The sequence below is a fragment of the Mobula hypostoma genome, chromosome 15 (assembly GCF_963921235.1).
Source record: "Mobula hypostoma chromosome 15, sMobHyp1.1, whole genome shotgun sequence".
Taxonomy (NCBI): Eukaryota; Metazoa; Chordata; class Chondrichthyes; order Myliobatiformes; family Myliobatidae; genus Mobula; species Mobula hypostoma.
The window spans coordinates 16,882,029-16,904,845 of record NC_086111.1 but is presented as its reverse complement, the minus strand read 5'-3'; the positions used below and the strand labels follow the sequence as shown (position 1 = coordinate 16,904,845).

The 22,817-nt window shown below is 40.4% G+C and overlaps 1 protein-coding gene across 8 annotated transcripts in view; it reads right to left on the bottom strand.

Annotated features, from left to right (window-relative positions):
- dock3 (dedicator of cytokinesis 3) overlaps positions 1-22,817 on the bottom strand; it is a 966,938-nt gene that overhangs the window by 508,760 nt on the left and 435,361 nt on the right. For all 8 annotated transcript variants that reach the window (XM_063067780.1, XM_063067785.1, XM_063067784.1 and 5 more), the window contains exon 9: positions 16,166-16,320. In XM_063067780.1, the coding sequence (XP_062923850.1) occupies positions 16,166-16,320 (155 nt within the window). The remainder of the gene's footprint in view (positions 1-16,165; positions 16,321-22,817) is intronic.

Below are 22,817 nucleotides of genomic sequence, written 5' to 3'. Positions count from 1 at the left end.
TGTTCCCTGTCAGAGCCCACATGCAAGAGTTGCAAATTACTGACTTCTATCTACCATTTATCTATTAAATATTTAGTGTTTAATTCCAAAGTTACATTCCTGAAGTGAATTTGAGAGCAATGCATGGATGACAGATGTTCAAATATAGGTCATGCTTCCTTTTTCTGACAGAAATGTATAAAAATATCATTTTGCTAAGAAGCATCCATTAATTCATTTCGGATTAATTATCTTCCTCAAACACTGGTAACTAGTGTGTTGATTTAAATGAACAGAAGAACATTGCTTATTATTCAGTTTGACAACAGAAACCCGTGAATGACTAAGGCATTATATAAAATGTTAGCAACATGTACATCTGCTGTTTTCATAATTACCATCCTCATTTTCCCTTTAATAGTTGCAAATGAGTACTTTCTAATAAGAAATGGTGAACTTGGACTCATATTTTCCTTATTCCTAGATGATTTTTAACTACACTGCGGCTGTGCTTAGCTCAGGTGACGGCTGAAGCTTCCAGTCTGAATGCTTCATTTCAAGTTGGTTGTTCATTATCAGGAGAATAATTGAAGATGAAAGAATTTGTGCTTGTTAGAATTTCAGACACTTTGTTTTAAACATGACATTTTTTTCAAGACATATTTAGAATACTCCTTTTCAACTTTATGCATGTTACAAATGATTTATTGAATTTAATTTTCACCTCAGCTAAACACAATTTTCATCTTCAGTGAAAATAAAGGCTTGCCTAGTTTGACCCACAATAAATATGGGCAGGAGGTCAATAGCTACCACAGTTACATTGGATGAGCAGATGGCAGTACAGTGGTGCGAGAAAGTGAACCCCGTAGAATTTTCTCTATTTCTGCATAAATATTACCTAAAATATGATCAGATCTTCAGATAAGTCTTAAGCTAGATGAAGACAACCCAATTAAATAAATAACACAAAAAGCATTATACTTGTCCATTTATTTATTGAGAAAAATGATCCGATATTACATGTATTTGTTGGAAAAAAGTATGTGAACCTCTGGGGTAATGCCTCTACAAAAGCTTTTTGAAGCCAGGTGTTCCAATCAATGAGAAGAGATTGGAGGTGTGTATTGTAGAGGGGTCCTGCCCTATAAAAAAGACACACAAAGTCAGGTTATTGACAGAGCTTGCTCTTCTAAAGAAAGATCTAATTATGTGCACTATGCCTCAATCAAAACAACTTTCAGAGGATCTCAGAAGAAGAATTGTAGAGATGCATCAAGCTGGAAAAGGTTACAAAAGCATTTCTAAAGACCTGAGTGTTCATCAGTCCACAGTAAGAGAAATTGTCTACAAATGGAGGAAACTCAGTACTGTTGCTATTATCCCGAGGAGTGGGCATCCTGCTAAGATCACACCAAGAGTCCTACCTGCAATGCTGAAGGAGATGAAAAAGAACCCAAGGGTAACAGCAAAAGACCTGCAGAAATCTCTAAAACTTGCTAAAGTCTCTGTTAATGTGTCCACAGAAGAAAAACAAGAATGAACAAGAATGGTGTTCATGGACAGACACCATGGAGGAAACCGCTGCTCTCCAAAAAAAACTTGCTGCATGTCTTAAGATTGCAAAGGACCACTTGGATGTTATACAATGCTTCTGGAGCAATGTTCTGTGGACAGATGAGACAAAAGTTGAACTTTTTGACAGAAATTCACATTGCTATGTTTAGAGGAAAAAGGGCACTGCACACCATCACCAAAACCTCATCCTAACTGTAAAGCATGGTAGAAGGAGCATCATGGTTTGGGGCTGCTTTGCTGCCTCATGGCCTGGGCAGCTTGTAATCATTGAGGGAACAAGTAATTCAAAATTGTATCAAGATATTTTACAGGAGAATGTCAGGGTAGCAGTCCATCACCTGAAGCGCAATAGAAGTTGATAATGCAACAAGACAATGATCCAAAAGACAAGAGTAAATCAACAACAGAATAGCTTAAAAAGAAAAAAATTTGTGTATTGGAATGGCCCAGTCAAAGTCTTGACCTTTATCTGATAAAATGTTGTGAAAGGACCTGAAGCAAGCAGTTCATGCAAGGTAGCCCACCAATATCCCAGAGTTGAAGCAGTTTTGTAAGGAGGAATGGCCTAAAATTCCTCCAAGCCAATGTGTAGGGCTGATCAACAGATACTAGAAATGTTTGGTTGAAGTTATTGCTGTACAAGGGGGGGGGGGGTCACACTAATTACTGAAAGCAAAGGTTCACATATGTTTTCCAACAAATACATGTAATATTGGATCATCTTTCTCAATAAGTAAATGAACAAGTATAATGTTTCCTGTGCTATTTATCTAATTGGGTTCTCTATGTCTAGTTTTAGGACATACATGAAGATCTGATCATTTTAGGTCATATTTATGCAAAAATAGAGAAAATTCTACAGGATTCACGAACATTCTAGTACTACTGTATGTTGGGACAGGTACTTCTGCTGTGGAAGTGGTACTGCAGTATTAAGAAGGTGACACAAAACACTGACTCTGCTGGTGCTGCACTCTTCCAAGGCTGCAGCTATACTGCTACAGCACGGTTCAGGGCCCTGTCATTGGTGAGTTTGGAGTTCAGTCTAGTGTTCAGTGATCAGCGGTTCCTGGGGTTGACGCCAAGGATTGAGGCCTAAGGGTCGACTGGTAGTCCAGAAACAGAGGGCCAATAGCTGGAACCCCAAGTCTGCGAATCTCCGTTAAGTAAGGCAAACCTACAGCCTTCCAACCTAGATTGGATGGCTCCCAACTAAATAAAAGGTGACCCATTACAGAATGGTGGGACAACAGTAGGGCAGTTGTTGTGAAATGGAAACTGGCAGGGTGGGGTTGTTTTGAAGAACAAACTTATATTCGCATTTACCTTTGGATATATTGTAGCCCAAGGGTAAATGAAATATCAGTCAAATTGTCATTTTGTGCTGTCAAAAATCTGGAGAAGTTAATAGTGATTTCCACTTACTGACTTATTGTGTCTTTATAATGTAGCAAATCTCATAGAAATCAGGAGAAGCCAAATTAAACAATAATTGGAGCTGATAACCAGAAGTTTGGTCTGTATTTATTTCAAAGTTTTATAGACTGTGCCTAGTGTCTAGAAATTTAAATAGTAAAATGCCAAATGGTTATTCCTTAAGTCATTTCATAGCACTTATTAAATGATTGGGAGATCTGTCATGTCCACAATAACAATTCGATTTGCTTTTTACGAAGAATATGTTTACAACATTCTCTCAACTGCAAACTTTGTTTTCCACAACGAAGATATAGCATTCTTAGTATCTGCTTATTTGTGGTTCAGTCTTGAAAACATTAGTGTTCTTTCACTGAAACTGTCTATACATTTTATTTACATTTGAATCATTTCTGAATTATGTACATCTGAACAAGGAATACAATGGCATTAAATATCAGAATATCTAGTTACACTGACACTTTGGATAGTTGAGCTTTCTTTCCTGCAATTTACAGGCTTTATTACTGTTGAGGGTGATGAAGATCAAGATTAGATTAGTACCAGTCATCTGATCTGTATGCTTCCTGCCAGAGAAGCAGCTATTTCCCACTGTCCCACTTCACATCACTGCCAAGAGTTCTAAAACACTAATGATCATCAACCATGTATGCAGAATAATAATCATCCAAAGGCTACTCTTTCAATCCTGCCTTTGTTTGCTTGTACCAGCTGCCAGAGGCTTGATTAGGTCAGAATGCCTGTTTATGTTACAAATGTTGTCATTGGCATTTCAAATAAAACTCATGAAGATGAAAAGCATGAACAAATATTTACTTCATGCATCACGGCAGTTACAATCGAATCCAAATTTGTCTATTACATACCGCTTTGCGGGTTTTTAACACAGCAATGAATCTTCAAAGCAGTTTATCTTATTTATTGCAACATTTTTTAAAAAATGGATGAACATTCAAAGGACTGCTTTCAATTAGTGGACTTGTCACTGACTTTGTGAAGACCTATGTGGATGTGTGTGTCCTTCGAGAACATACTGGACATACCAACCAGAAGCCATGGATGAACCAGGACATCCAGTCTGTTGAAGGCTAGATCTGTGATCTATGACCTACAGAAGGCTGTTGTGAAAGCGAAAAGGAAATTTCCATGTGAAGTTAGAGACATAACCCTGTGGCAGGGACTGCATGTCATTACTTCTCATAAGGGAAGACCTAACAGCATAGATGACTATAACGTTGCATTCTCCACTGAGCCCAATGCCTTCTTTTATGCATGCTTTGATTGGGAGGATAAAACTATACCTGTGCAAATTCCCATAGCGTTAGCAATTCTGTGATCTGTGTCTTAGAAACCAACATTGAAACATTCTTCAAGGTGTCAGGCCCCACTTGATTGGCACTGAAAATCAGTGTTGACCAACTGGCTGGAAACCTTCAACATCTCACTGCCAGCAGTTTCAACCTGCTTCAAAGGGAATTAATCATCCAAGAGCCTAAAAAGGGTAGGGTGAGCTGCCTCAACGACTATTACCCGGTAGCACTTACAGTTGAAGTTAGAAGTTTACATACACCTCAGCCAAATACATTTAAACTTAGTTTTTCACAATTCCTGACATTTAATCCTAGAAAACATTCCCTGTCTTAGGTCAGTTAGGATCACTACTTTATTTTAAGAACGTGAATTGTCAGAATAATAGTAGAGAGAATGATTTATTTCAGCTTTTATTTCTTTCATCACTTTCCCAATGGGTCAGAAGTTTACATACACTTTGTTAGTATTTGGTAGCATTGCCTTTAAATTGTTTAACTTGGGTCAAACGTTTTGGGTATCCTTCCACAAGCTTCTCACAATAAATTGCTGGAATTTTGTTCCATTTGTCCAGACAGAACTGGTGTAACTGAGTCAGGTTTGTAGGCCTCCTTGCTCGCACACACTTTTTCAGTTCTGCCCACAAATTTTCTATCTGATTGAGGTCAGGGCTTTGTGAAGGCCACTTCAATACCTTGACTTTGTTATCCTTAAGCAATTTTGCCACAACTTTGGAGGTATGCTTGGGGTCATTGTCCATTTGGCAGACCCATTTGCAGCTGAGCTTTAACTTCCTGACTGAAATAAATCATTCTCTCTACTATTATTCAGACATTTCACATTCTTAAAATAATGTAGTGATCCTAACTGACCTAAGACAGGGAATGTTTTCTCAGATTAAATGTCAGGAATTGTGAAAAACTGAGTTTAAATGTATTTGGCTAAGGTGTATATAAACTTCTGACTTCAACTGTATATCTACTGTGATGAAATGCTTTGAGAGGCTGGTCATGGCTAAAATTAACTCCTGCCTGAAGAAGGACCTGGACCTTCTGCAATTTTCCTATCACCACAACAGGCCTACAGTGGATGCAATCTCACTGGCTCTCTAATCTGCTCTGGAGCACCTGGACTACAACAATACATAAAAGTTGGCATTCAACAGCATCATCTCCGTAGTACTAATTAACAAACTCTTTTTTTGGCAAGCGGCAATCAGCATGAGAAGTCGTTCACTGGTGACACAGCATGAGGTTTAAAAAGAGCTTGGGTACTTTTCAGCTCTCTTTTGGCTGCTTGCAATCAGTGCAGGGCCAATAAAAAGAAGGGAGGTGTAGGTGGAGCAACCATTATCGGAGCAGACCAGTGTTAGAGTGGTCTGGCTTTGGCTCAATGGGCTTAGCTGGCAATAGATTTGGGCAAGTGCAGGTGGAGTTCGAAGTAAATTTCTAGTAAATTTTAATTTCCTGTTAGTACGGAGCTAGTGTGCTGAGAATGGGTCTGGAAGCATTAGCACGTTCTTTGTGTGAGATGTGGGGAGTCTGACCTCCAGTCTCCCTGATAACTACATCTGTGTTAAGTGCATTGAGCTGCAACTCCTTAGAGATCATTAAGGAACTGGAGCCGCAACTCAATGACCTTCGGCTCATAAGGGAATATAAGGAGGTGATAGATAGGAACTACAGGGAGGTAGTCACCCCTAAGTTGCAGGATGCAGGTACCTGGATGACTGTCAGCAGAGGGTAAGGGAATAGACAGCAGTGCAGAATACTGCTATGGCCATTGCACTCTTTAAAAGTATACCACCTTGGATACTGTTGGGAGAGGGTACAATCTACCAGGGGGAAGCCACAGCGACTGGTTCTCTGGGATTGATTCTGGCTCTGTGGCTGAGAAAGGAAGTGGGGAAATAAGGATTTCCATAATTAGAAGAACAGAAAGCAGAATCTGTGGAGGTGAAAGAGACACCTGGATGGTATGTTGCCTGCCAGGTGCCAGGGTCAAGGATGCCTCAGATCAGGTCCATAGCATTCTAAAGGGGAAGGGTGCACAACCAGAAGTTCTGGTATATTTTAGTACCGATGACATAGGTAAGAAAAGGGAGGAGGTCCTGAAGACAGAATATAGGGAGTTAGGTAGAAAGCTGAAAAACAGGACTACAGGGTAGTGATCTCTGGATTGCCGACTGTGCCATGCGCAAGTGCGAATAAGAACAGGATGATTTGGCAGTTAAATGCGTTTAGGATGGTGGAGAATATTAGTAGTTCGGGTTGAGGCATTTGATTTTGTGGTGTTCATTGAGCCTGGGAATTAGCTTGCAGAGGTTTCACCAGTTGAGGTGGCTTCCTCAGTGCACCGTTGTTGGTGTTTCTCTCTGGGACTGCTTGTGTTTATACAGCCCCCTTGTTCATTTGCCTCAGTTCTGATTGGCTACCCCTTCAGTTGGCCTTTGAATTCTATTGACATGTATTTCTTTGACTCTTAGGGGTTCGTAGATGGTGTCTATTTTGATACGTTTGTTTATGGAGTTATCAGAACAGAACTACGCTTCTAAAAATTTTCCTGCCTGCTTTGTGTTAGCCTACACCAGAATCTCCATGATGTACCAGTTAAAATGGTGTCCTTCATGTACCGAGATCAGTGACAGTCCACATCCGTGGACTGTTTCCTTACTGCCAGTTTGTGTTCCTGTAAATGTGTTGAGAGTTGATGTCCTGTATGGCTGACATAGTTCTTGTTGCAGTCTCCATAGGTGACCCTGTACATTGCTTTTGTTGGTTGACTTTACTGGTACCTTGGTTCTTGAGACAACATGATTCTGGAGGAACACTGTTTCGTTTTTACTGTGTACTGTACCAGCAGCTTATGGTCGAAATGACAATAAACTTGACTTGACATGACTTGACTTGAACATCCCTTAAAGTTGCCGTTGGTTTGTGAGCAATTATGATGCCATGAGGGTTGAGCATTGAGCTGTCATTTTTGAGATATTCCTGATGTAGGGCAAGGTCGTGCATTTCAATGCACGTTAAGTAAGGTCTGTGTGATTTTCCCTCTCTAGTAAGCATCTCCTGATGAAATTCCATGGGTAACCACGGAAGTAAATGTGTGGCTGAAGATTTGATGCAGGGGCAGGGTTCAGATTTCAGGATCATTGTGATCTCTTCTGGAGAAGGTATGACCTGTACAAAAAGGACAAGCTACACCTGAACCAGAGGGGAATCTATATCCTGGTGTGCAGGTTTGCTAATGCTGTTGGGGAGAGTTTAAACTAATTTGGCAGGTGATGAGAACTGGAGTGATAGGGCTGAGGATGCGATATTTGGTATACAATTACATGCAGTACATAGTGAAGCTGCTAGCAAGGATAGGCGGATAGGGCAAAATGGCAGTCAGTGAGATGAATTTACGTGTAACAGTGGGCCAAAATCAAAAAGGGTGATGAATACTGGCATGAAGGCCTTATATTTGATGCACACAGTATATGGAATAAGATAGATGATCTTGTAGTGCAGTTAGAGCTTGCCAGATATGATGTTGTGGGCATCTCTGGGTCATGGATGAAAGAAGATTATAGTTAGGAGCTTGACATGAAAGGATACATATTGTATCAAAAAGACAGGCAGGTAGGCAGAAGGGGTGGGGTGGCTTTGTTGGTAGAAAATGAAATCAAATGTTTTGAAAGAGGTGACATAGGATTAGAAGAAATAGAATCCTTGTGAGTAGAGTTATGAAACTGCAAGGGTAAAAGACCCTGATGGGGGTTATATACAGGCCGCCGAACATTAGCCAGGATGTGGACTACAAATTACAACAGGAGATAGAAAAGGCATGTGAAAAGAGCAATGTTGTGATAATTGTGGAGAACTTCATTACAACACATAAAAAATGCTGGAGGAACTCAACAGGCAGGGCACCATCTATGGAAAGGAATAAACAGTCTAAGTTTTGGGCCAAGATCCTTTATCAAGACTTCAACATGCAGATAGATTGGGAAAATCAGGTTGGTGCTGGATCCCAGAGGGAATTTGTGGAATGCCTGCGAGGTAGCTTTTTAGAGCAACTTGTGAATGAGCCCACTTGGGGAATGGCACTTCGGGATTGGGTATTATGTAATGACCCATTTATGATTGGGGGTTTTAAGGTAAATGAGGTATGGTAGAATTCACCTTGCATTTTGAGAAGGAGAAGCTAAAATAAGATGTATCAGTATTACAGTGGAATAAATGGAATTACAAAGGCATGAGAGAGAAACTGGCAAAAGTTGATTGGAAGGGAAGACTAGCAGGGATGATGGTAGGACAGCAATGGCTGGTGTTTCTGGGGGAAATTTAGAAGGCACATAAAAGATTCATGCATCCCAAAGATAAGAAGTATTCTAAAGCAGGGGACCCCTACCTTTTTTGCACCGCAGACCGGTTTAACATTGACGATATTCTTGCGGACCAGCCGACGGGGTGGGGGGGGTGGTGTTCAAGTTCAACAGTGTGTGACAGGAATGAGAAAAGGTGCAGCTGACTCATATCGTTTCATATCGCCAAATCATATCATTTCCTCACGGCCCGGTAGCACATCTTTGCGGCCCAGTGTTGGGGACCACTGTTCTAAAGGGAGGATGAGCCAACTGTGGCTGACAAGGGAAGTCAAAGACAGCATAAAAGCAAAACAGAGGGCATATAATATACCGGAAATGAGTGGGAAGGTAGACGTTTGGGGAACTTTTTAAAACCAACAGAGCACAACTAAAAAAAAGCCATAGACAGAGAAAAGATGAAATATGAAAGTAAGCTAGCTAATAATATAAAGAGGTTACAATAAGCTTTTCAGACACATAAAGAATAAAAGAGGGACAAAATTGATATCCGACCATTAGAAAATGGCATTGGAGAAGTAGTACTTCTTACACTAATCCTACACTCTCAGTCCTGCTGCAGGATTACAACCAGAAATATTCTTTGCTCCCACAGAAGCTGCTTGACCTGCTGAGCTCCCCCTGCAGTTGTTTGTCACTCCAGATTCCAGCATCTACAATCACTTGTGTCTCCAATCCCATACTAAACTCAATTTGATGTCCCCCCCCACCTAATCTGTCAACATTCCCAGGATTCCCACACTCATCCACACACTAGGGGCTAGTTAGAGTGGCCAGGTAACATAGCCTCACATTCCTTTGGAGTCAGCTGTTCAGGACAGAGTTTTGGAGAAATTGATACATCTCTTATGAAATTTTATTTAAATAATTAATGAATTTAGAGATACAGTCCATCCAGTGAACGGCACTGACCAGCAGCCCATGTATGTAACACTAGCCTAATCACAGAACAATTCACAGTGACCATTTAATCTACTGGCCGGTACGTCTTTGGAATATAGGAGGAAACTGGAGCACCTGGAGGAAATCCATGTGGTCACGGGCAGAATGCCAGAAATGTGAAAGTATCAGAGGACAGAAGTAAGTGTCATTGCTGTAACTAAGGAGAAGGTGCTTGGGAAGCTGAAAAGTCTGAAGGTAGATAAGACACATGGACCAGATGGACTACACCCCAGGGTTCTGAAAGAGGTAACTGAAGAGATTGTACAGGTATTAGTAACGATCTTTCAGGAATCACCAGGTTCTGGAATGGTTCGTGAGGACTGGAAAATTGCATATGTCACTCCACTCTTTAAGAAGGGAGAAAGGCAAAAGAAAGGAAATTATAGACCAATTAGCCTTACTTTAGTGGTTGGAAAGATGTTGCAGTCTATTATTAAAAATGAGGTTTTGGGGTACTAGGAAGCACGTGGTAAAATAGGCCAAAGTCAGTTAGGTTTTCTAAAGGGGAAACCTTGCCTGACAAATCTATTAAATTCTTTGAGGGAAAATAACAGGCTGGATAAACAAAAGAGTGGATGTTGTTTATTTGGATTTTCAGAAGGCCTTTGTCAAGGTGCTACAAATGAGGTTGCTTAACAAGCTACTGCATTATAGGAAAGGTATTTTAGCATGGATAGTAAACTGGCTGACTGGGCAAAGAATAGGAATAAGGGGGCCTTTTTCTGGTTGGCTTGGTGACTAGCGGTGTGCTGTAGGGATCTGTGTTGGGACCACTTCTTTTTCATGTTATATGTCAATGATTTGGATGAAGGAATTGATGGCATTGTGGCCAGGTTTGAGGATGATACAAAGATAGGTAGCGGGACAGGCAGAGGTGAGAAGCAGGGTGTCTGCAAAAGGACCTAGACAGATTGGGGGAATGGGCAAAAAAGTGGCAGATGGAATACAGTGTAAAGAAGAAAGAATAAAGGCATGGACTGTTTTCTAATTGGGAGAAAATTCAAAATTCAGAGGTGCAAAGGGACTTGGAAGTCCTTGTGCAGGATTCCCTCCAGGTTAACTTGCAGGTTGAGCCAGTGATAAGGAAGGTAAATGCATTGTTAATGTTCACTTTGAGAGGACTGGAACACAAAGACAAGGATGTAATACTAAGGCTTTATAAGGCATTGGTCAGACTGTACTCAGAATATTGTGAGCAGGTTTGGGGCCCCATATCTAAGAAAATCTATGCTGGCATTGGAGAGGGTCTACAGAAATGAAAAGGTTAACATATGAGGAGCATCTGATAGCTCTGGGCCTATAATGCCTCGAATTTAGAAGAATGAAGGGCGATCTCATTGCAACCTATCGAATATTGAAAGGCCTAGACAGAATGGATGTGGACCTGAAGTTTCTGATAGGGGGGGAAGTCTAGGACTAGATAGCTCAGACTCAGAATTGAAGAACCTCCATTTAGAACAGAGATGAGAAAAAAAATTCTTTAACCAGGGGGTGATGAATCTGTGGAATTCATTGCCACTGATGTCTGTGCAAACCAAGTTATTGGGTATATTTAAGAAAGAGATTAATAGGTTCTTCATTAATCTGGGTGCCAAAGGTTACGGGGAGATAGCAGGGAGAATAAATCAGCCATGTTGGAATGGTGGAGCAGACTTGATGGGCTGAATGGTGTAATTCTGCTCCTATGTCTTATGGTCTTAAAATATGGTCCTAAAATATGGTCCTCTGTACTTTCCTCTGCAAATGGATCCTTGAATTTATTTATCATCCAGAACACACAGTCAGAGTCGATTGGTAATAACAGCTCCTCTTCAATGACTATGGCTCAAATGGCATTTATAAGTTTGCCGATAGTACCACTGCTGTTGGCAAAATTGCAAACGTTGATGAAGAAGCGTACAAGAGTGAGATAGATCAACTGGTTGGGCAGTGTTGCAAAGCTAAGGAATTGATTGTGGACTTCAGGAAGGGGAAGTCAACAGAACATAAACCAATTCTCATTGAGACTTCAGCATGGAAAGGGTGAGAGTTTCAAGTTACTCAGCATCAACATCTCAAAGGATCTATCCTGGGCCCAACATATTCATGCAATCAAAAAGAAGAAACTCCAGCAGCTATACTTAATTAGGAGTTTGGAGAGATTTAGTAAGTCACCAAAGTATCAAGGACTCTTGCAAATTTCTACAGATGTATGGTGGAGACATTCTGACTGGTTGTATCACTGTCTGGTACAGAGTCTCCAATGTGCAGGATCAAAAAAAGCTGCAGAGGATTATAGATGCAGTCAACTCCATCACGGACACAACCTCCCCACTACTGAAGACATCTTTAAAAGGCAGTGCCTCCAGAAGGCGGCATACATCATTAAGGACCCTCACCACCTGAAACATGTCCTCTTCTCATAGCTACTATCAGGGAGGAGGTACAGGAGGCTGAGGATCCACATCAATATCTCAGAAACAGTTTCTTCTCATCCACCACTAGATCTCTAAGTGATCCATGAACACTACCTGATTCCTCTTCTGCTTCCTTATTTATTTTTTTGTAACTTATAGTAAATTTTATGCTTTGCACTGTATTTCTATCACAAAACAAATTTCACATCATTTGTTAGTAATAATAAACTCAATTCTGATTTTATCATAAGCCACAAATATTACTACTGAATTTCTGCTGTCAAGTTTCAATTTCCAACTGTTTAAGATTCATTGCGAAGATGCAATACTAACAATGCTCCATTGGACTACCAAGGAACCAATTCTCCACATTTTCTATCGTATTGGGATAAAATAGATGACTATTAAGTTCAGAAATAAGATATCACCTAACGATCACTATACTTGGTAGCAATTACATCTCCTTATATAATTAAATCTACATTGGTATGTGGCAGGACTTGGACAATGTAAAGTATAGCTCAAAATTGTCATAGTACATGGAGGCAGGCCCTGCAGCACAACTTGCCCATTCCGACAAGCTAATCCCATATGCCTGTGTTGGGCCCATATTCCTCTAAACACTTCCAATCTACTGTATGTTCTCATCCAAATGTCTTTTAAATGATGTTATTTCTTTTCTTCATGAAATAAAAGTCTACCAGGCAGAAATACAACTTGCCCTCCTTTAGATTTCTGAAATTTAGTCTCTCTGCAAGACACTTGGAAAATAAAATCTAAATCCTCCAAATTCACTGGAAGGTTAATCAGACCAATAGCAGCTCTCTTTCAAGCTAATATCTCCACCATTCAGATCCTAGTAACTCTCAGTTGGCTAAGATGGACAGGGCATACCATTCACGTGCTTCACACCACACTTCCAAAACAATCACTCAAACCAAGCTCTGTCATGGGAGGTTGCCTGGCAGACAAAGAAAAAAAGCTTCATTGAAATACAATGTCCCCAACAATCCCTGGGAACGTCTGGCTCACAAGTACTCAAAGTAGAGGTGGATCATCTGAGATGGTATTCGGACCTTTATAAAGATATATTGGAAGCAGGTAGCAAGAGGTGAAAGGAGACTAGCACCTCACGAATGACTTGCTGCATCTGTGGAAAAGTCTCTAATTCTCATTTAAACTTTACATGCCATGAAACTGGAGGGGAAACAAGTTATCCTCTACCTTCAGGACTCCTAAGAGAAGAAGAACATTCATGAAACATGGGTGCCAGGCAAACTTCATCTCAGAAAAGGAAAAGTCTACCCTTGATATTCAATAGAATTAAATTAAAAATGATTCCAGACACTATTCCTGTTGTATATTTTTTTCTTCTCTTCTACTCAATTATATTAGGAGATAGGATCACTACTGGTCCAAAGCCAAATTCACATGTATAATGGATTTCCATAAAAAACACAGCTCATCATTCTCCTTTGTATTATGATTTTCCAACCTTGCCTGAAAGAAAGTTTTCATACATCTAAATAACTATCCCTTGCTAGGACAAGCTGTATTGTTCAAGTTGCTTTTATTATCACTTAATGTCTAAACTCATATGGCTGTCAAACACATAATAGAGAACAAGGTGACACCTGCACAATCAAAGGAAACTGCTGTACAGTAAGTAAGTAGGGAACTATGACGGCAGCCCAGGGGAACCTTAACAATGATCAGAAGGTCACATGCAGATTTCTCCCCACTCATAACAACTGTAAATGGATTCCTGGGGCTCACTAAAATATTTAAAAATCCTGTGCAACTGAAATGGCGACACAGCAGTTTAACTACAGAATTAATAACCAGAGACCTTAAGGAACTAAAACTGGAGCTTTGATAAAAGCTTGACTCATGAATAAAATTCATTTGTTTCAGAAATGTTCTTTGGGGAAGGAAAAGTGAATCTAAAACCTGTATATATGTGATTGTGGACACAAAGCTTGCCTATTAACTAACCCCTGAAATAACTAGCAAATCATTCCAAAAGAAAATGTAGAATTGCCATAGGCTCCATATTCAATTAGCTGCAAGCACAGACAATATGGAGCCATAGAGCACTACAGCAAAGGCACAGAGCCCTTCGGCTTATCCAGTCCGCACCAAACTATTATTCTGCCTAGTCCCATCAACTTGCATCAGGACCATAGCTCTCCACACCCCTTAGCTTTGTTGAAATCAAACCCACACATGCTCCACTTCTGCTGGCAGCTCACTCCTCATTCTCACCACCCTCTAAGTGAAGCTCCCCTTCACTCTCCTCTTCAAAGTTTATTTGTCATCAATATACGTATATTTCACGATATATTACCTTGAGATCAATATTCTTGCGGGCATTTGCAGTATTAGATCTTCCTGTGGCTGTCAAATCTATACCTTTCCATCTAAAAGTAGTGCTGAGAACACAAGGGCACAGAATGTCCTCTGGGAGTGGGACATCAATGCCAATTACTACGAAGGACTTTGTTGCCCTGCCACTTTCTGAACTGGCCAGATCCTAAAAGTGCAGGCTGCCAAATAGCTTTGGGGAGTTGATGAGAGAAATAATATTTAAAAAAAATACAATTTTATCTCATTCTCACAAATTTACGTGTTCCAGATGCAACTTTCATTATTGAGCCAAGACCTAGCTTCACAAAACAGATTCCTTCCATTGTGTTTTCAACACAAATAGCTCTAAATAAGCTGGACCAGCAGACTTCTCAAAGCTGGGGTGTTTTTAAGTCTCAAAAACAATGAATTTCACTATGATCTGTAACCTCATTTCCTTTCTGCTCTCCTTTCTGCTGGCTACTCTCAAACTATCAACGTGCCTAAATGATGTACGTGACTCGGAATGGTTGGGGAAGCAGCCGAATAGTAGGATGGGAGAAATCCTCTCCCAGGCTAATGCCCCCAGCATCAGTAACACTTATGTAGTGACATGATGCTTCTGAAACAGACATTCTGTTCCGAGTCTATCACAGAAAGAGGTTACCAGCCAGAAAAAGGAAAAGATTAATGGATATGCTTAAAGCCTACTTGAAAATTTGCACTGACCCTTGAGAAACCTGGCCTAAGACCACTCAAAGTGGAGAAGAAGCATTTAGAATGATATTGAAAATCACAAGGCATGCACTGGGATCACAGAATGTGGGTGATCAGCCATGATCACAGTGAATGGTGGTGCTGGCTCGAAGGGCCGAATGGCCTACTCCTGCACCTATTGTCTATTGTCTAATGCTGGAAGGAGTGGACCGCCTCACAGACTACCTGTCTGATTGCTCCACTAGGCACTTACTGCTGCTTCTGTGGAAACATCTACAGTTCTAACATGGTTTGCCAGAACACACTAAATAAGAGTGGAAGCAAACCATCCTTTCTCAAAAGGAAATGCCAAAGGAGAGGTGATGTGCATTATTTCTTCGATTACAATTGACAAAGGGTCAGATCACTAAGCAAAATCTTACACCATAGCTGCTGTAGAATAAAATCATCAGATATTTATGCTGTTTTCACAACTTGCTAATTTACAAAACAAAAATTCCTGATTGCAAATCCCTCTTTCACAAGCCCTACATAAATTACCAACCTGAAGTCATGAAAAAGTCTGGTCTTCTGTGAATAAATGTAATGTAATTGATCAGTCAGTCCCAAATTCCAGTAAAATCAGCTTTTGTTTAAAAGTAGGAGATAAAATCTTCACAATTCAGCATGAACGACTATACCTGTTTCATTTGAACCTTACACTTACTCAGTAACTAGAGATCACTTTTAGTGTTATCATTCTTATCAAAGTGTAGATTGAGAACTTCAAACAGAGTTTCTTACTGTAAATTAGCTGGGATTTTGACCACTGCATTGCATAAACATAGAAATCTACAGTACATTACAGGCCCTTCAGCCCACAATGAGTGAATGTGCATTTCTGGCAAATTGCAACATTCCCTTTTCCAGGAAGAAGGAGAAGATTGTCCTCTTTATGCACTCAGAACAGATTTAGATAGTATGTGTTGCTAGATACCTTGACGTAAAAAATTGTTTTACATAAATCAAAACCAGCAAATTCCACAGAGATGAAGTGTTTTGTTGAAATGCCCACATTTGTCACATGACATCATATTTCCTTGGGTCCTACCTGATCTGTTTGCTCTCTCGGGTGTCATAAAGAGAGAAGAAGATGTCAGTATCTTCTCCAATGGTATGGTAAGTAAAACTCTTCATGTTCAGGAAGAGATGGTGGGGAACAGGGATCCGGCATGTGTCGCTGTGACGATGCCTGATGGTGTCCGTCTGTTGTGGAACACAGGAAAATAAAACAGGTTTCTCAACAATGCAATAGAAAGAGATTAACTATTTCTAACTGCTACATGAGGAATTTAGGTGTGTACGCGAAGAAAACAAAATGCAGGCCTACAAAGGAAGAGCAGAGGAGTGGTATTACAATAGATCGCTCTTTCACAGAGCTGGCTTCATGGGCTAAACACATGCATCATTTTGTCATTTTCAAAGATCTCCCAGTGCCAGATTTATTTTCTTTATCTCAAATGTAACAAATTATTTTTCACGTGGCCCATCTGCTAGCACTTCAAATAATGAGTTACACTATAATTTACTATGTGCATTTTATGGTGCTTGGCTTTTAACAAAACAATCCACTGCAATATTCATACATCAATAAATGTCTTGAAAAATCAGTAATCATCCATTAACTGAAGTTTTCTTCCCCATATTTACTAATTAATAAGACAATATTTCTAACATATACCTGTGGCTATCACATCGTAGGCATCATTCCAGTTTTACTTTCTCTGCAGCTAGACTGTATTTAAATGAGTTTTTCTTAAGGTATTATTGGAAGGAATTAATATTTATATTGTTGAACAGAGTACCAGTCAAGCCGGCTGATTGGTCCTTAGCAATTTCTACTGAACTTCCCAAGTTGTTGAGGCTAATTATTCAAGCAAGTGGAAGATATTCCAACATACTCCTGACTTGATGTGCCTTGTACCTTTTGCCTCCACTGATGCTGTTTGACCTACTGAATTCTTCCAGTGTTCTGTGCTTTTATTTTAGATTACAGAATCCACGGCCTTGATACTCATGACTTGTCCATGTAGATGGTTGATAGACTTTAATGTGTCAATATATTCAGTCTATGACATGCTGTTGCCGTCACAGTATCTATGTTAATTTTCTGGTCAATGGTCACCAGCAGTTGATGTTGTGGGTTCAGTAATGGTCCTGCAAATATTTGTCAAGAATAGGTATTTATATATTCTCTTTTGTTGAAGCTAGTCATTGACTGACAATGTTACCTTCAGTATAAGCTCATGCCAATGAACATTGTGTAATTTTCAGAGAAAATCATCAGTTCTGACTTGATGAAGATGAGATCTTATGATGAAGCAACTGATGATGATTTCCCAGCAAAACTCTTGTGTTTATGATTTGCTGCACCACTATGAAGTCTCTGAGATATTCCTACCCAGAAACAGTTTAAATTTTCTCTTCAATGGGAGTTCAGCGAGATCATCTCTCACTGGTCCCACTCTGCTGCTCTCTGACTCTTCAACCATGTGCTCACCCAGACTCGGTATTACAGCAATGTGTCCTTCCTTCCTCTCCCCCTTCCTTTTCAATCCTGAGGAAGGGCCTCCCTCTGCCTGGAACATTTACTGTATATTCCTTTCCATAGCTGCTGCCTGACCTGCTGAGTTCCTCCAGCATCTTGTGTGTGTTGCAAATAAAATATGGTCACAAACATTGCTGATCTATCAATAGTTGGGACATTTCTCTACTCAGGGAATCAGCTCTCACAACACTAATCTTGGATTTTTTGTCCTCATGAGCTCTAAGACCATCTGTGTGAGACAAAACAGTCAATTGACATCTTTTAAAAATCTACTGATTCCCATGGTTATTTGGACTATACTTCCCACTATTCCCTTTTCTCACTTTCTTCGCCTCTGCCACATCTGTTTTCCATTCCAGGACCTCAGAAATGCCCTCCTTATTTAAAGAACAGAGTTTCCATCCCTTTACTATTGATGCTGCCTCACCACATATCCTCCATTTCCCATACATCCACGCTCGCCCTGCCTTCCCATCAATGTAATATTGATTCCCCCCCCCCATGCTTCCACAGGGATCACTCCCTCCACAATTCCCTTAACTATTCGTCCCATTCCACTAATTTCCCTCCAGGCACTTATTCCTGCAAGCAGCCTAAGTGCTAAACCTGAGCATACACCCCTTCTTCATAAAAAGCCCTACCAGATGAGGCAACACTTCACTTGCAAATCTGCTGGGGGCATCCATCGTGTCCAGCACTCCCGATGCAGCCTCCTCTACATTGGTGAGACACATTGTAAATTGGGGGACCGCTTTGTTGAGCACCTCTATATCATCTGCCAGAAGCCAGATTTCCCAGTGGCCAAACTTTTTAATTCCAATTCCCATACAGAATGGGTCACAAGCTGATGTTTGACTCCACTTTGCCGATTAAAGCTTCCATTGTTTGCCAATTAAAGCAACGAGGGAGATTGAAACACCAAGGCAAATGCAGAAGTTTGGAGATCATTTCGATGCTTCAGGACTCTGCTGGAGAGGATTTCAGGAGATAGAGGCAGTGTGCACATACCTCGTGGTGGGCAGGCTGTGGGACGGGGCACAAGCCGATGATTGACACCATTTTGCGAATTAAAGCTTCCATTGTGCACCAATTAAATCAACAATGGACATTGAATATCAAGGTGACCATGGAGGGTAAGTGCCGGCTGCCTGTCTTTTGATCATTCTGCTACCGGAGAGGGGAGAGCCTGCTACTGTACCCAGAGAGTGTTGCCTAGGTTTTCTGCGTTTTGGATGTGGACTTGGATTATAGACTTTTTACCAGTCTTATAGTTTTTTATATTGTGATTTTTGCCCAATCTTTCTCGTTTTTTTGGGTGAGGAAGGGGGTTTGGGGTGTTGATGTGCCTATTCAGTTTTGTTCGTTTTTTTTTATACAGGAGGAGGGATTTCGAATTTGATGTGCCTGTTCTGTTCTTGACTTTTTTTTGCAGGAGGAGGGATTTGGGGGTTGATGTGCATGTTCGTTTTCATCGTTTTTTTGTGCGGGGAGGAGGGATTTGGGGGTTGATGTGCCTGTTCATTTTCATCATGTTTTTGTGTCGGGAGGAGGGATTTGGGGGTTGATGATCATTTCCTTTCCTAGTTTCATGGCTACCTGGAGAAGAAGAATTTCAGAGTTGTATACTTCGATAATAAATAAACCTTTGAACAATTCTCTTTCCAACATGTCCTCTCCTCCTTCCCTTTCTCCTCTGGTCCACTCTCCTCTCCTATCAGATTCTTTCTTCTCACCATCATAGCCAGCTGGACCTTTCCCACCCACCTGACTTCACCTATCACTATCTGGGTAGTCTCTTTATCCTACCCCCATTTTTTTATTCTGGCATCTTCCCTTCCTTTTCAACTTTGAAGAAGGGTCTGGCCCGAAACATCAACCATTTATCCTTTTTCGTAGATCATACCTGAACTGCTGAGTTCCTCCAGTGTTTTACATGTGTTGCTTTGGATTTCCAACATCTGCAGACTTCCTCATGTTTGTGACCATTTGTGTGAATTAGTTTGTCTCAGCAAAGGTGTTTGAACCCTCAAAGATGTCTAATGAATTACAATGTGCTTCCACAAGAAATATGTACTTCATATTTGTCAGACACAACAAATTGAAGTAAACGATGTTACCGTAGTTTTTGAAACTGTTACTATTGTCCTCAATAGCATAAAATTGTGATATTCTTTGAGTTTCAGAGACTCGGCCAAGAAGGTCTCCCAGAGAATGCCTGATTGTCATGATGATTAAAGACTTTCTTATAAAGATTAGCTTTATTTGTCACATGTACATCAAAAAATACAGCGAAATGCGCAGTTTGTGTCAAATCAAATCAGCAAAGATTGTGCTGAGTGGCCTGCAGGTGTTGCCACACTTCCGGCGTTAACATAGTATGCCCACAACTTACTAGCTTTAACTGTATGTCTAAGGAAAATGTGGGAGGACACCCACATGATCATGGGGAGAATGTACAAGCTCCCTATAGACAGTGGCGGGAATTGAACCCTGATCTTACAGCTGGTACTATAAAGTGTTGCACTAACAGCTATTCAATAATATCTACCAACTTCTCCAGTTCCTCCACTTACTTTTTCAAAGTCACAACAGGATCATTCAGTTGGCACTTATAGGTGAAGATGACTGTGAATGCTTTAGTTGTGTCGTACCTTTCAAGTCCTAAATCTGTCCATAACTGAGGGTAAGAATTTTCTTGCAGCCTTCTTCTGATGTGGCAGGACTGTGGAGCTTTAATTTGATCCATTGGTTATGAGACACTTATTTTGTGCTGTTTTTGAGGTTAAGCATTCACAATGTTCTTTATTGCAGATTCACAATGTTAACATTTTATTTTGAGGTATGATGTTTGCTGCTCTAGGAATGCCTTCATGATTTCCCCATTGAACCAGGACTTGACATCAATGGTAGTTTACACAAGCTGGGCTATGAGGCTACAGCTGGTGACAGTACATTTTTGCTGCTCCAGATAGTCCACATTTTCTTAAGAATATCCAGGTATGAGCTACAGGATGTGAGTTAATCTTATTAAAAAATATTGAGTATCTGGAGGAACACTGATTCAACAGCAGGATGGCAGGTGATAGCAGGAGGAATCTTCATGTACACTTTGAACCTGTTGTCTTGAAGTTTTATAGGGTATACACACAATGTTGACAACTCTCAGTGTCATTCCCTTCTGTTGTATTTGCCCTGTCAGTGAAACAGGATGTCCCCAGAGATTCTGATGGAGGGATGTGATGTGATGTGTTGTGGGGATGGAACTGGACTCTCTGACGGTGGTATCTGAAAAGAGGATGCTGTCCAAGTTGCATGCCATCTTGGACAATGTCTCCCATCCACTACATAATGTACTGGTTGGGCACAGGAGTACATTCAGCCAGAGACTCATTCCACCGAGATGCAACACAAAGCATCATAGGAAGTCATTCTTGCCTGTGGCCATCAAACTTTACAACTCCTCCCTTGGAGGGTCAGACATCCTGAGACAAGAGGCTGGTCCTGGACTTATTTCCTGGCATAATTTACATATTACTATTTAATTATTTATGGTTTTATATTGCTATACTTATACTCTATTCTTGGTTGGGGCAACTGTAACGAAAATCAATTTCCCTCGGGATCAATAAAGTATGACTATGACTATGTGACGCAATATCTAGAAGGTACTATTTGAAAAGGATGGTTATTTCATGCAAACACGAGGAATTCTGCAGACGCTGGAAATTCAAGCAACACACATCAAAGTTGCTGGTGAACGCAGCAGGCCAGGCAGCATCTCTAGGAAGCGGTACAGTCAACATTTTGGGCCAAGACCCTTCGTCAGGACCCTTAGTCATGACGAAGGGTCTCGGCCCGAAATGTCGACTGTACCTCTTCCTAGAGATGCTGCCTGGCCTGCTGCGTTCACCAGCAACTTTGATGTATGTTGCTTGTTATTTCATGCTCTTGCTTAAACAGTTCTCCCAATTTAGACACCAGGTCCCAGACGATTGCAAGCAAGTTCAATTGGCCAAGGAGTAACTTTGCTATGTCAGAATCAGGTGTTTACATAAATGCTGCTGGTTGGTCCATATATGGTTAATAACTGATTAATTTGCCATTTCATTTGGATCAAAGTCAAAGCCAAGGTAAGTTTATTACCAAAGTATTTTTAGGTCAACCATGTACTACCTTGAGATTCATTTTCTTGAAGGCACTGACAGGGAAATAAAGAAATACAATAGAATTTATGAAAAATTAAACAGAAATACAATGTGCAAAATAAGACAAATTGTGCACTTTAAAAAAATCCTTATAAGTGAGTTTGCAGGCTGTGGAATCAGTTCAGAGTTGAGGTGAATAAAGTTATTCACACTGGTTCAGGAGCCTGATTGATTACCCAGTAGTGTAATAACTGTTCCTGAACCTGGTAATGTGGGACCTAAGGCTCCTGTACATCCTACCTGATGGTAAAAACGAGAAGACAGCATGGCCTGGATGGTGAGGGTCCTTACTGATGGATGCTACTTTCCTATGGCAGCACTCTTTGTAAATGTGCTTAATGATGGGAAAGGCTTTGCATGAGATGGACTGGGCTGTATCCACCATTTTCTATAGAATTTCCATTCTGGGAATTGGTTCTTCCATACCTGACTAAGATGCAACCAATTAGGATATGTTGAAAGTTTTGGGTGACATGACAACTATTGTGGTGAACCTGGAGTCACAGGAAGGACACTAGGGCAGCAGATAGTTTTAATAGCATTCCAATAGTTCTGTGGACATCAGTACCAATGACTATTCTTTTTAAAAATCTAGATTATGAACATAATTTAATTTATATTGTTGCCATGGTGAAATTTAAACTTATTCTCAACTAGTAATTTCTTAATTACTTGTCTGGTAATATGAAGTGACAGGTTGGGATAAAGAAAGCTAGCATTTAAATTTCCAGTGTTTGCAGAATCTTTTGTGTACATCCTTTAAACCACAACAAGCTTCATGAACTCTGAACTAAACCACAAGCTAATTGTTACATAATAATGCTACAGTTCAATTGTACGGCAATTACAGACATGGTCACAAAATGCCAGGGGATCTCCATGAACTTGTACTGCAATACAACTCAGGAGGAGAAGATTACAATTTAAAATGGAAAGAAAGCTTAGATCAA